Below are 11860 nucleotides of genomic sequence, written 5' to 3' on the forward strand. Positions count from 1 at the left end.
GAGGCTTAGTTATTCATTCATCCTCTCAACTATGCCTTGAACTTCACAACTATGCCAAAATCGGAATAGTTACAAAGGGTAAGCATAGTAACTCATTTAATGCTCCTCTTTGCATGTGACCAAGAATGAGGCTTAGTTATTTGTTCAAATAACTCATAACTAAGCCTCGTGTGACCATTGCCAAAAACCTCAGCTTGAAGTACTTTTCAAATGGCCTTGAGTTGGGGGCCTCATCATTGTGTTAAACCAGCCATTTTCTAGGCCTTGATGGACGGGCCTTGATGGGCGTGCAGTTCGAACAATTCAGAGGGCAGGGGTAGAACAAGGAGTTTCCCAACTATGCCTTTCGGCAGAGTTGAGAAGCGAGGACAGGGTTTGATGATGCTAGTGGCCGGGGGTTGAACCCTGCCCATGCGGATGGGCCCTAATATTACACCAATGAGACAACACGTATTTCATAAATGGCTTCCAAAAATACAAACCAATATTAATCTTTAAGTCACTCATTTCAGTCATTTCTTGCATTGTGTCATGAACGCTCGTGCAGCCACCACAACTTTGAATCTACAATATGCAAGTGTAGGAGTACAAGGGTTTTACAGAGGATCGATAGACATAGCCTTACTGCATCCACAATGACCGACATAATCACGACATTGCCCTTCGGTAGGAGGAAGCAAGCGTGGACTTTAACAGGATGACCATGCCCTTTCCCAATATCCTCATCTGGGAGGCACTCCAAGACATCTGCATTGTACTCATTCTTGTAAGCATCAACTCATGAATCTGACAATTGGAAACCCAAGAAAAGTAAGGCATGCCCGCTTGGATCTGCATTTCTGACGATCTACTCGCCAATAAAGTCAGCCCATTGTGCTATGAAAATACCAGCAGCCCTTGGTCTAGCCAGCATCTGGAATTGTTAAACACTGTCTGCCATTGAGTGCACAAAGGGCTCCGTGATCATCCTTTTTTCTGCGTGCACGCGACAGATTTTGGGCCTCAATATTTAATACATGAAATGCATTTTTATGGTGGCCCATCAAACCTAACCACTACTGAAGCTGCTCAAACTTAACCAAACCCACTGAGAAATGCTCTCAAATGTGGTCATCACAACCCAGTGTGATTGGCAATGGACTTACAACTTTGTGTTGGAATAGCAAAGGCATGCGTAGTCAGTTTTTTCCTCTTTACCATAAGAGGCAGAAATAGAAACCAGATTTGTATTAGCCAGCCAACTAGATTCAAGGATGAGTTCAAGCAATGATAGATATGATGAAAACTCTTTCCAAAAAAGTAAAGAAGAATTGGATGCCTCCCGCCCGTGGCTCAAGAAACTCTGATACAACAAAAGGGAAGGTTCAGCAAATGTGCTGGTCCTTTCGAGCAGAGGCCCCGCAAAAATCTCATAATGCGGCAAGAATCATTTGGACCCATTATAAGTAAGTACTCCACAGTTTTTCTACATGTACCATACTATACAATCACCATTCTACATCTGCTGAGTATACATACACTAAAAGTGGCCATTTCTGAGATCATGTCTGTATGAGGAAGAAGCATTCTTACTTGACAAGTGACTTCACCAGTTCCCTGTATATCAAGGCTCTCCTTACCGTAATGGCCTGCGTATAAGCTTTGTACCTTCACTTGTATCCTGCTTTGCTATGTGACAAGGGCTCTCCGGTCTATGTTGCTTTCTACTTTGATACATCAGAATTCCGAGGACGTTCTATGCAACAGCGTCATTGAGGGGGGCGGCACCTTGTTCCAGCCCGATGCCAAGGGATTGCACAAGCATAAACAGCACCTCCTCCATACCGGGACGGCTCGCAGCTTCAGTCTGTATACACAACCTTGCTATCTCACACACTGAATAGAGCTCTACAGGAACTACATTTTTCAAAGCAGCATCTGCCAGAATTGTCATTTGCTCTCTGCTCTGGAGAAATTGACTAGCCTGGACCATAAAAGCACCAACAGACTTAGTGATAATTGTTGAAACCATTAGTTTAAAAGCACGCATAGCTGCCCATCTCACATCAGAGAATGTCTAGGTGGCGTAATGTGTATGATAAACAATCAGGCAGGATTTGGGGGGAAATCCAAAACCAACATGTATCAAATCAGTTATTGAACAGACGCCTGAAACCGAGACATGTCAACACTTTAAACTCTTTTTCAATTTGGGCCATATACTATACTACAAATGAACAGTTAAATGTCAAAAACCTGCCTTATGAAAGATAGGAATGCTAAAAATGTTCCCCCAAAAAATTTAACCGCTTGAAAAAAGAAGCTTGTCTTCATTATGTATGCAACGTTTTGTACTTGCACGAATGGATGAAATGCTTAGATACAAAGGTCTGCATACTTTCTATCATGGCTCTACAGAAGCAAAGCAAACTTAGCCATAAATGAAGCCTAGACCCAACCACCATACAAGGAAAGAGGAGGGAAATGATAAATCGAGAGAAAAACTCCCACATGAAAATTGATTAGTGAGAAAAACACCCTTATGCAGCACAACAGTATAGCATACAGATCCTTTTGTGATAGTTAAGGTACTCTCTTTGATCAGATCCAGGCCATATCCTGCTTGTACATCTGACGCACATAGTCTTGCCCTCATACTTGATTGTGAAAAATGCTACAGAGTTGTGGTTTACCATTGAAACTAGTTATACCTAGAATTGTATACAAACCAAGTAATATCGGTTCTTCTCAAAAGCAAGCTTCAGCTTTTCTAGATTTTCAAGATTGTGCCAAATTCATTCATTCTCTAGCTGAAATAATGAGCTTTCTAGCCAATTCGTAGAATAGATCTATGTTTTTGCAGCTTTTCTTCAATTCCTTTTCTTATATCAATGCTTCTCTCTGGCAATCCCTCTATGATAGGTTATTTTATAAACGGACATATGTTATATACAAGTGCAAGTTTGAGTACTGAGCGAATTGATGATAGTAAGTTTGAAGTTTATACAAACGCTTGCATATATATGACGAATTGATGATAATAAGTTTGAAGTTTATACAAACGCATGCACATATATAAAAAGACATAGGTGTATCCTTATACCTAGATGAATCCACGTATAGACTCATGTTAGTCATTCATAAGATAATATAAGATAATACTACGACATCCCCACTAACGTCGCCAGTGCCCAACAGTGGGTGTAGAACTAGGTACTAATATATGCTCCCACACACCTACACCTCTCGAGTAAAACCACATACAAATACATGTGTATGCCTATAATTTCACACATAACACAAACATGTGCGCGCACATGTGCAAGTCTACAAACATGTACATTTGTATGGGTTGATTGGGTTGGGGGGGGGGGGGGGGGGTGTGTGTGTGTGTATGAGATAATACTAAAAAAAAAAAGTGTGAATGTGTGTGTGGGGGGCACTCAAGGAACGCATTTGCTTATGGCGATGCATAGTGGGTGCTCTACAGGTTGGTACTTTGTTGCATGTACAACGCATTGCCTCCCCGTTGTGTCTGATGTCATGGGGCTGACGAGTCTATTACGAGGATTGCCGCTGCTCCAGGACTTTCATCAGACAAGTGTCCTCTGCTCTGCACCTTCGTTTCCCATCCGGGATCTTTCACGGACGGTGCTAGATTTTTGGAGTTCTCCAACCACCACATTCTCCGTTTGAGGTCTTCTTCACTTGGGTCAGATTTTGGGTTATGACAAGTCTGTTACGAGGATTGCCGCTGCTCCATGACTTTCATCAAACAAGTGTCCTCTGCTCTGCACCTTCGTTTCCCATTCGGGATCTTTCACAGACGGTTCTAGATTTTTGGAGTTCTCCAACCGCCACAGTCTCCGTTTGAGGTCTTCTTCACTTGGGTCAGATTTTGGGTTATGTGGACCATATGGCACCAACGTAACTCTCCTATGTTTCATGCACTGGAAATTGACCCTTTCCCTCACTTCAAGTTTTGGCTTGGACAAACACTACACTATGTTTATGATGTGGGAGACATCTCTCTTGAAGCCTGTAGGATTTTCTTTTATTGTTTCTAGCTTTCGGAGCATCACAATGCTCCGTCTTTTGCACTTCTTTATTGTGGGTTTTCCTCGCTTTGAGGTTTCCCACTTTCAAATTAAATCAAGATATACCAAAAAAAAAAAAAGTGTTGAGTGTGTGTGTTGGGCGTGTTTGGGGGGGGGGGGATGTGTATAGGTGTGCATGTGCACGCGCTCTTAGGCACATAAGAAAGGACAAAACACACACCAACACAAATGTTGATAATGTGTGTAGCTCATGCACTATTATGTACATGAGCTACTCACCCGGTGCCATTTAAATTAATTATTTTGTGGCACACAAAGGTTAGTATTAGTTAGTATTAGTTATTGGCATTACAATATGCCCCTGACGTGGCATTTTGCAATGTTGGAGGGCGATGCGACGGGGAGAGCAACACAGTTGCCGTCGTCGACTCAGAGCACAAACAACAACAACGTCGTGCACTAGCACGTCCGACAGACAACCGGGAGAGAGAGAGAGAGAGAGAGAGAGAGAGAGAGAGAGAGAGCTCCTCTGCAGCCATCGCTAGCTGTCACCCCCCCCCCACCCCACACACACACACACACACACAACGCGCTGCAGAAAGGGGGGACCAGGATATTTTGGCGGGCGGTTAGCTCCGCCTTGCTATTTATAAAAAAATTAGAAAGTTTGTCCCCTTTATTTTTTAATACTCCAGAGCGTCCTTTTTTTGAAATAAACCAGACTCCAGCATGTGGGTGCCCTACTATGTACATGTACATGCTGAACACACTTGAAACCTGAGATTGCAAGAAAAATACAGTAGCAAAGGAAAGCATACCCATTCCACTATTTTTCCGGGATTCTCACTAAAAGCAGATTTTCCCGATATGAGCTCCAGAAGTAACACGCCAAATGAATAGACATCATCTGACAAGCTTTTCATTCCTCTTCCTTTGAAATCTACCGAATCACCACTTGCTACCTGACCCTTTGGCGTATTTACAAGTGTAGACTGCACTTGCATGCCTATTCCACATACCTGAAAGAATGACATATAGAGTCAAAATGCCTTCCATGGAAACCTACAATCAAACTGTTGCGCAATTAAGAGAAGGAGAGCCCAAATATAGCTACAACATGTAAAGTGAAGCCCTGTGCATTCAAGTGTTCAGTCTGAATGTGATGAGATAAATGACATCAACCACTCAACAATGGGTCACTGTGTATGTAAATGAAAAGTGTTGTCGCAATGGATGAAAGACGTTTTCTTAAAATTTGTCAGCATTGGTTTTTCCTCCACAGTTTTAAAAGGAAGGTCAGATAGGGCAAGAGCATAGTTAGCTGCTTTGAGCTTGCGCGGGTCCTAAAGAGGCTCCAAAGTAGCAGGAGCAACATGAATATGTTGAGAATTTGGTTTCTTTTGGTACTTCCTCTGTTTTCTAAGGCCTGTAGTAAGGATAGTTGTCAAGGAAGTTATCTTTTCACAAGACGTTTTTTTGTGCTTGTGGTTTGAACTCGTGCAGCTGCTCATGACAAGTTTGGTCTGTAACTCAATTTGGCAGACCGAGAACTTTCCGTGTAAACCTGGTAAATACTGAATCATACATATACAAATGCTTGTATGCAGACAAGGAAAGGCTAGACAGTATCTGCATGTTTATTAAGTATTACGATAGTACAAGTGAGAGCAAAGAGATCAAAGAGAAGGAGCACTTGTCGAAGTGCAGCGGAATGGATGAAGACACAAGAAGTACAAATGGAGTAGAGAGGTGGGAAGGATGGAGGAAGCGCAAGGGATGAAGAGATAGAAAGAGAAGGACCAAGCCCAGAATGGCAGGACCAAAGCTAAAAAGATAGCCTCATAAGGCCAGACACAACCATGAAGAAGCCCTCTCTCTCTAGATCTATGCAGCATACCCACAAGATAACCCTCAAAACACCCACCCTTAGATCCTGGATACTAACATTTGAAGGCCATAATAGGCAATTTAGGGACTTGACAAGTCTGATCGCCAACAATAAAGACCTCTAAAAAGAATCTCGCAAGGCTCCAGGATAGACAATCGTATCCACCACTGGAAAATCAACATGGCCCATCATCGCCTCAGTGTGCGTCAAGCTCTAGAAGCATGTATACCAAGCATGTGTACCAAGCCATTGGAAGGATGTGATCAATAGCTACAGTTTGAATAGCAATAGATAGAAGATCATCTGCATCTCTTTTGAAAACGAGTGGGTTTTTGGCATTCTCCTAACTTCCCTTCAAAGATTTGCGGTCTTTTTTACATGGGTCAGATTCTGGTCTCTATGGTCTTTGTGGAGCCAGCAAAATTTTGCATGTTTCATCAGCATGATCCACATCTCTTTCCTTCGTTCAAGATTTCACTTAGGCAATCCTTACATTTTGTCCTTGATGTTGGGGACATATCCCCGGATATCCTATAGCTCTCATATGTTTGCTTTTAGAGCCTTCAATTTACGGAACACTTCCCCTTTGTATCTGATCTTTCTAATGGGTTTTCCTCACTTTGAGGTGTGTGTGTGTGAGCACGGCATATTGCGCCTTCTTGTTGTTTCAGATGTCATGCAACGGAGGAGACTGTGCCACACTTTTTGTTTGATTGTCGTTGCTCCAGATCCTTCATTCGACAGGTGTCGACTGCTCTTCAGGTGTCGACTGCTCTTCGGCTCCGTTTCCCTTTCGGCACTTTTCACAGACAGTTTTGGCTTTTTGGGAAGCTTAGTCTCCGTAGTCTCAGTTTGCAGTCCTTTTTGCTTATGATGCTGGGGACATTCCTCTTTATGCATACAAGATTTACTTTGACTATTTCTAGCCCTCGGAGCCTCATAGAGCTCTGCTTTTTGTATCTCTTCTTTTCCGTGGGCTTGAGGTTTCCCACTTGTAAATTAATCAAATCCGATTTACAAAAAACAGTGCGTAAAAGTGCCACAACACAAGCAAGGTTGGCTCCCACCACACTAGAATGTGAATCCCGTGCCTCAATGTTATACGAAAGAGACTCTCACATATACACAAGAGAGATTGTGGGTGAGACCGACTTGCTGATGTGGCAACATGTACAGACTAATGACGTGGCAACATGCTAATGCACAGATAGCTGAAACGCCACCTATGTACTGGCCGCTGATGTGGCAGTTTTCCACGTTGCTGCTTTAACTGGAAATCCCCATATCGATTATTTTGACAAATTGCTTTTATATTATAGAAAGTGTTTTTGACTTGCTTTTGGAACACCGGGAGCTATCAGTATATAGCATAGTTACAGGGAATGGCCATTTCAGGTCTTTGTTGCCCGTTTCCATTCCTCTTGTCACCGATTTGGCCCATAGCCATGGACTCGGCTGATCTTCTCCATGCACTTGTCATGATTGGCTGAATTTTTGCAGCAGCAACTTGAAGAGCTTCAGGAGGAATATTAGGTGCTTGAGCTATTGCAAGAGCCTCAGCTGCTTGAGGAGCATCACCTGCTTGAGCTGTTGCAGGGCGCCACTCTGGAAGCAGGACGACCAAGGTTTGCAAAGCATGCAGGAAGATTGGACCATTCACTAGACGCCCATCGAACTGGCAGAGTATGCAAGGCAGGTGCACACTTGGCCACACATGCAGGGCAGGTGGACACTTCAACACCACATGCATAGCACATGCAAGGCAGGTAGACACTTAAATAGCCCATGCCATATCTGCCACATTTGAACACACACATACCACGCAAACTTATTTAAAGTGTTGAATAGCCAATTGTACGGATCTTTTTGATACACAATCTCCCTTGGTCTGCTCTTCCGTAAATAAGGCGACATCTCTCTCATGAGTCAAGCCGACCACACACACTTACCCTGCAACCAAACAACTAGCCACTTGTCAAAAACAGCCCATTACACGCTCAATTAGAAATAGAAAGATATGCACAAATGGCACATCTGCCAAATTTGAACACACGTATACGCACAAACTTCTTTAAAGGGCTAAATAGGCAATTGTACGGATGCTTTTGGACACACGATCTCCCTTGGTTTGCTCTCCCATTTAATAAGGCGCCATCTCTCCCATGAGACTTGTACTAAATTACTTTATCTCAATAAACAAATACCGAAAGGGGTGCCTATTTGAGGGGCCAGGGCCCATTCCAGTGTAGGGGAGTTCCACTCCCCCTCTCCATCTCGCCCTATCCCATCTCTATCTCTCATTCTCTCTATCATTCTGTCTCATGAACTCTTACATCTTATATACTAAACTACGTTAGATTCACCTAGATTGTATTTTCAAATAATAGTACTAAGCACTCGGCTACAAGTTATAGCCCGTTCATGCTTGTGTACAGTTATGAGCCAAAATCACCAAGTCAAAGAGTTAACGCAATCCATAGCCGAATTCTTGCACGACATGCAAAAAATACTCATGATTGCTAAGGAAAGCATGAAGACATCCTAGGATCGGGCTACCTTTTATGCTAAGCAACATCGACAACCTCGAGACGTCCAAGAAGGGATGTGGGCAAGAATTAGTGTTGTATCCTACAAGTGCATTCCTGTTCACCCTATGTCCCACATAAGTCACTTGAAGGAGCCGTTGGGACAGGATGAACAAGTCCTACCTTTGGAGAAGAGGAAATTTAGCAGATACCACTTGTATTCCACTCGAACCCAAATAGGTTCTTGATCAAGGGGTCAAAAAGTCTCGCAAGACTTCCTACCCCGAGTATTTGATCAAGTGGAAGCATCATCCTAAGAATCAATAAGATAATTAAAGAGTCCTTTCCTTGGTTTTATAACGGAGGACATTGTTGAGTACAACAATTAAAAATAAGGGGGGGAGTGTTACATCCCTAGACATTAGGATGGGCGCCTAAGCTATGTCCGGCGAAGTGCGGCCAAGTGCAAACATGGCCCTATGGTTTGGGCGGTTAAGGAATCCTATAAATAGGACCCTAGGCTCATTAGTGAGCTATCTTGTATGATTATCACACTTGGACTCTAGGCACTCGGCAGCTACATTGCCACACCTGTATCGGTGTGGGCTTGGTGGTATTGGACACCAACCCTTGTGGTAGAGGCTAGCCCATTTGCTGCGATTCCCAAGCTCGGGCATAAGCCCATATTAACTCTATGGCTAAGAGGTGAGCTTGATGTCCACTCTCGTACACTCGTCTATGCATGAGTATGACTTGTGTCATGTCATGTGTGAAGGATGGATCTGGCAAGGGGCTAACATCATCTATTCCAAGGATCCTTGCTATGCAAATATAAGCAAGTCAATTTTAGTCATCTAACAATGGAAAAGAGTGGTGAACCCTCACATTTAGGCAAAGGCTAAGGTGAACTTCAATGAAGGCGACAAATTTTCTAGCAATGAGAAGGGATCCAGCTTATTTGCCAATTGGCAACAGCAGCAGCAAAGGCCTCCTATACGTTAATATATGCTTACCCAACCTAGGCTTTTTGGGCAAGAATCAGACTCTTTCAAATATGGCAGCCACGACTCAAACTTGGAAAAGGCATGATAGGTGCTGCAGTTGACATGTATTAGCATGTAGCCTATGACTAGTACGACGAGTAGCATGGCATCTCCAATCTTGTACTGCTGAAAACCAAGGAACATGTCATGTGTGAGCATGTGCACCCACTCACCATGTGTTTTGCATATACCTTTTTATGATGGTTTTTAACTCAACACAACTTCCCAAACAATTTAAAAGAAATTGACAAGGATTTTTAGTAGCTCTTGGTAGACTTAAAACCATTTGAGTATACAAGAGCCCCCTCAACAAAATACATAGAAGCTATTACAAGGCTTGATAGTCCGGCCTTTTGGAAAGGAGGCCTTTCTAGTGGTTGGGTCTTCACCTTGGCTGCCCATCCACTTGGTGTCTCAAGAGAGAGCATCTTCATGCATCATATGCCATCAATTCGGTGTCTCAAGAAAGAGTGTCTTCCTCCCCCATATGAAGTCATTGCGTTAGCCTTTTCTTTGCAAATCTTTCTGTACACTGGCTTTCACACCACCACCTTGCTTATGACTAAAAGTTGGTTCCAACTCACAAAGATTTCAGAGTTAGCACTCTTCTTGCTGTCCGCAACCAAAATTATAATTTAAAGATTGTTCTTCGATGGAGACAAGATTTTCCTAGAAGTTTCCTTCCACATGGGGTAGGTTTGTGCGAGCACACATCACTTTTGTGACAATTACAAGTCACTTCTGCGCTCAATACTGAGCCAGAACCTAAAATTAGTGGTAGCCAACCATCAAATTCGATATCAAATGTGTAGCTAAAATTATTTGCTTTTAAGGACAAGGTTGGCTTCAGACTACTGCAAAAGATTCTTTTGGGTTGGACTGGCCGAGATAGTACAGGCAGACGGTGAAATATTCATGTGAAGTATGATTGTCTCTCATTTAAGAAAGCATTCAGACATTGGTGCGTGATCTTTTGTAGATCAAGTAATTCTTCTTTGTCCTAAGCTTTAAAATTCACCAGCTCATATGTCCTCATACTCCTTTCAAAAGGGACAGGTGGTTTGCAATAATCAATTTGCAAATGTAATCGACAAATCTCTTTTTGGTTTTTGCACTAATTTATGATGTGATGGCAATCCATAAAAGCAAGCTAAACCACAGACAATGAAGTTTGTGCAGAACAAGAAGTAAGCTTGTGTTATATCAACTAGTAGTAAAGATACCTTTGCACTGAAATCGTCTGCTAAAAGGACATTATGAGACGTCAAATCTCCATGAACAATAGTATATCCACAAGACTGATGTAGATAAGCCAAAGCTGAAGCAGTTCCTACAGCGACACCCATTCTTTGCTTCCATGACAGACACTCGTCATCTATGCACAGCCACAAAATGCTTATATTAGTTTTCCCCATACTTCTAAATAAAACCCAGGTATTTACCAAACCAAAAAGCATGTTTGTACAAAAGAAGGGTTGTCTAGCAGAACTAAAAGAATATCAGAGGTATTCCTTTTAATGGACTTGCTAAAGGTCTTTACTTATCCTTTTGATATTTCGAATGAAGGGTCCATTTCCTTCTATTGAGTCTACATGACTTCAATACAAAAAGAAGAGCAACATCAGAGACGTTAATAACTACCCATGCTAGTGGTGGCACCTTACACCACAAGATTGAAGGTCCTAAACTGGGGGCCTTGACGTTGAAGCTAAAAGGAAGATATCTGTTATAATATAACTTGGGTCCCCCTTCAAACCTAAACACCACCATGGCCTAGCAAAGCAAAACCCAAAAAAGATAGAGAATTCAATTACCGCCATGCAGGTTGTTAAACAGGCTTCCATTCGGAGCATATTGAAATACAAGCAACCTGCAATACAACATTTTCACCTGCTAACCCACAGATTTTCGAAAATCTAACAGCAATAAGAATTGAGGACATTTCAAGGACCCTTACCGTTGTTGCTTCTCTTCACAGAATCCTATCAAGTTTGCCAGATACTGATGGTGTATTCTTGATAATAACTCCACCTAGGAAAAAACCATAACGTCCAAGTTTTTATAGCATTAAACACATCAGCCAAACAGAGACTTAGCCTCTCCTGCTCTGAGAAGTGGAGCATACCACCCTCTATTATAAAGGCACCGTTGTCAATTGTTAAGCTTAGTAAAAAAGAAAGAAAACCAAACTAAAATATACCCAAAAGGAAGCTTCCGCATATGCAAAATGCAGCCATGCATCTTGTATACGCCATACACTGTTGCTATGGTGGCCTATATTATAAAAAAGATCTTCCAGCAGCAATGGCTGGGCTTGTAAATCTGTTTCGAAAGGTGACGCCTTTCTTCTACAAGTCCACCTACTAA

General features: G+C 42.4%; 1 protein-coding gene across 5 annotated transcripts in view; it reads right to left on the reverse strand.

Annotated features, from left to right (window-relative positions):
• Positions 1-200: 200 nt before the first annotated feature.
• The window catches only part of LOC147450901 (protein MALE DISCOVERER 2-like), a 69859-nt gene continuing 58199 nt past the window's right edge, over positions 201-11860 (reverse strand). For all 5 annotated transcript variants that reach the window (XM_086519894.1, XM_086519895.1, XM_086519898.1 and 2 more), the window contains 5 exons: positions 11451-11524; positions 11308-11363; positions 10717-10868; positions 4856-5056; positions 201-1963 (listed from right to left, as the gene is read on the reverse strand). In XM_086519894.1, the coding sequence (XP_086376020.1) occupies positions 1736-1963; positions 4856-5056; positions 10717-10868; positions 11308-11363; positions 11451-11524 (711 nt within the window). In that variant the 3' untranslated portion in view covers positions 201-1735. The remainder of the gene's footprint in view (positions 1964-4855; positions 5057-10716; positions 10869-11307; positions 11364-11450; positions 11525-11860) is intronic.

This window comes from Adiantum capillus-veneris, chromosome 9, assembly GCF_014529385.1.
Source record: "Adiantum capillus-veneris isolate H3 chromosome 9, ASM1452938v2, whole genome shotgun sequence".
NCBI classification, from domain to species: domain Eukaryota; kingdom Viridiplantae; phylum Streptophyta; class Polypodiopsida; order Polypodiales; family Pteridaceae; genus Adiantum; species Adiantum capillus-veneris.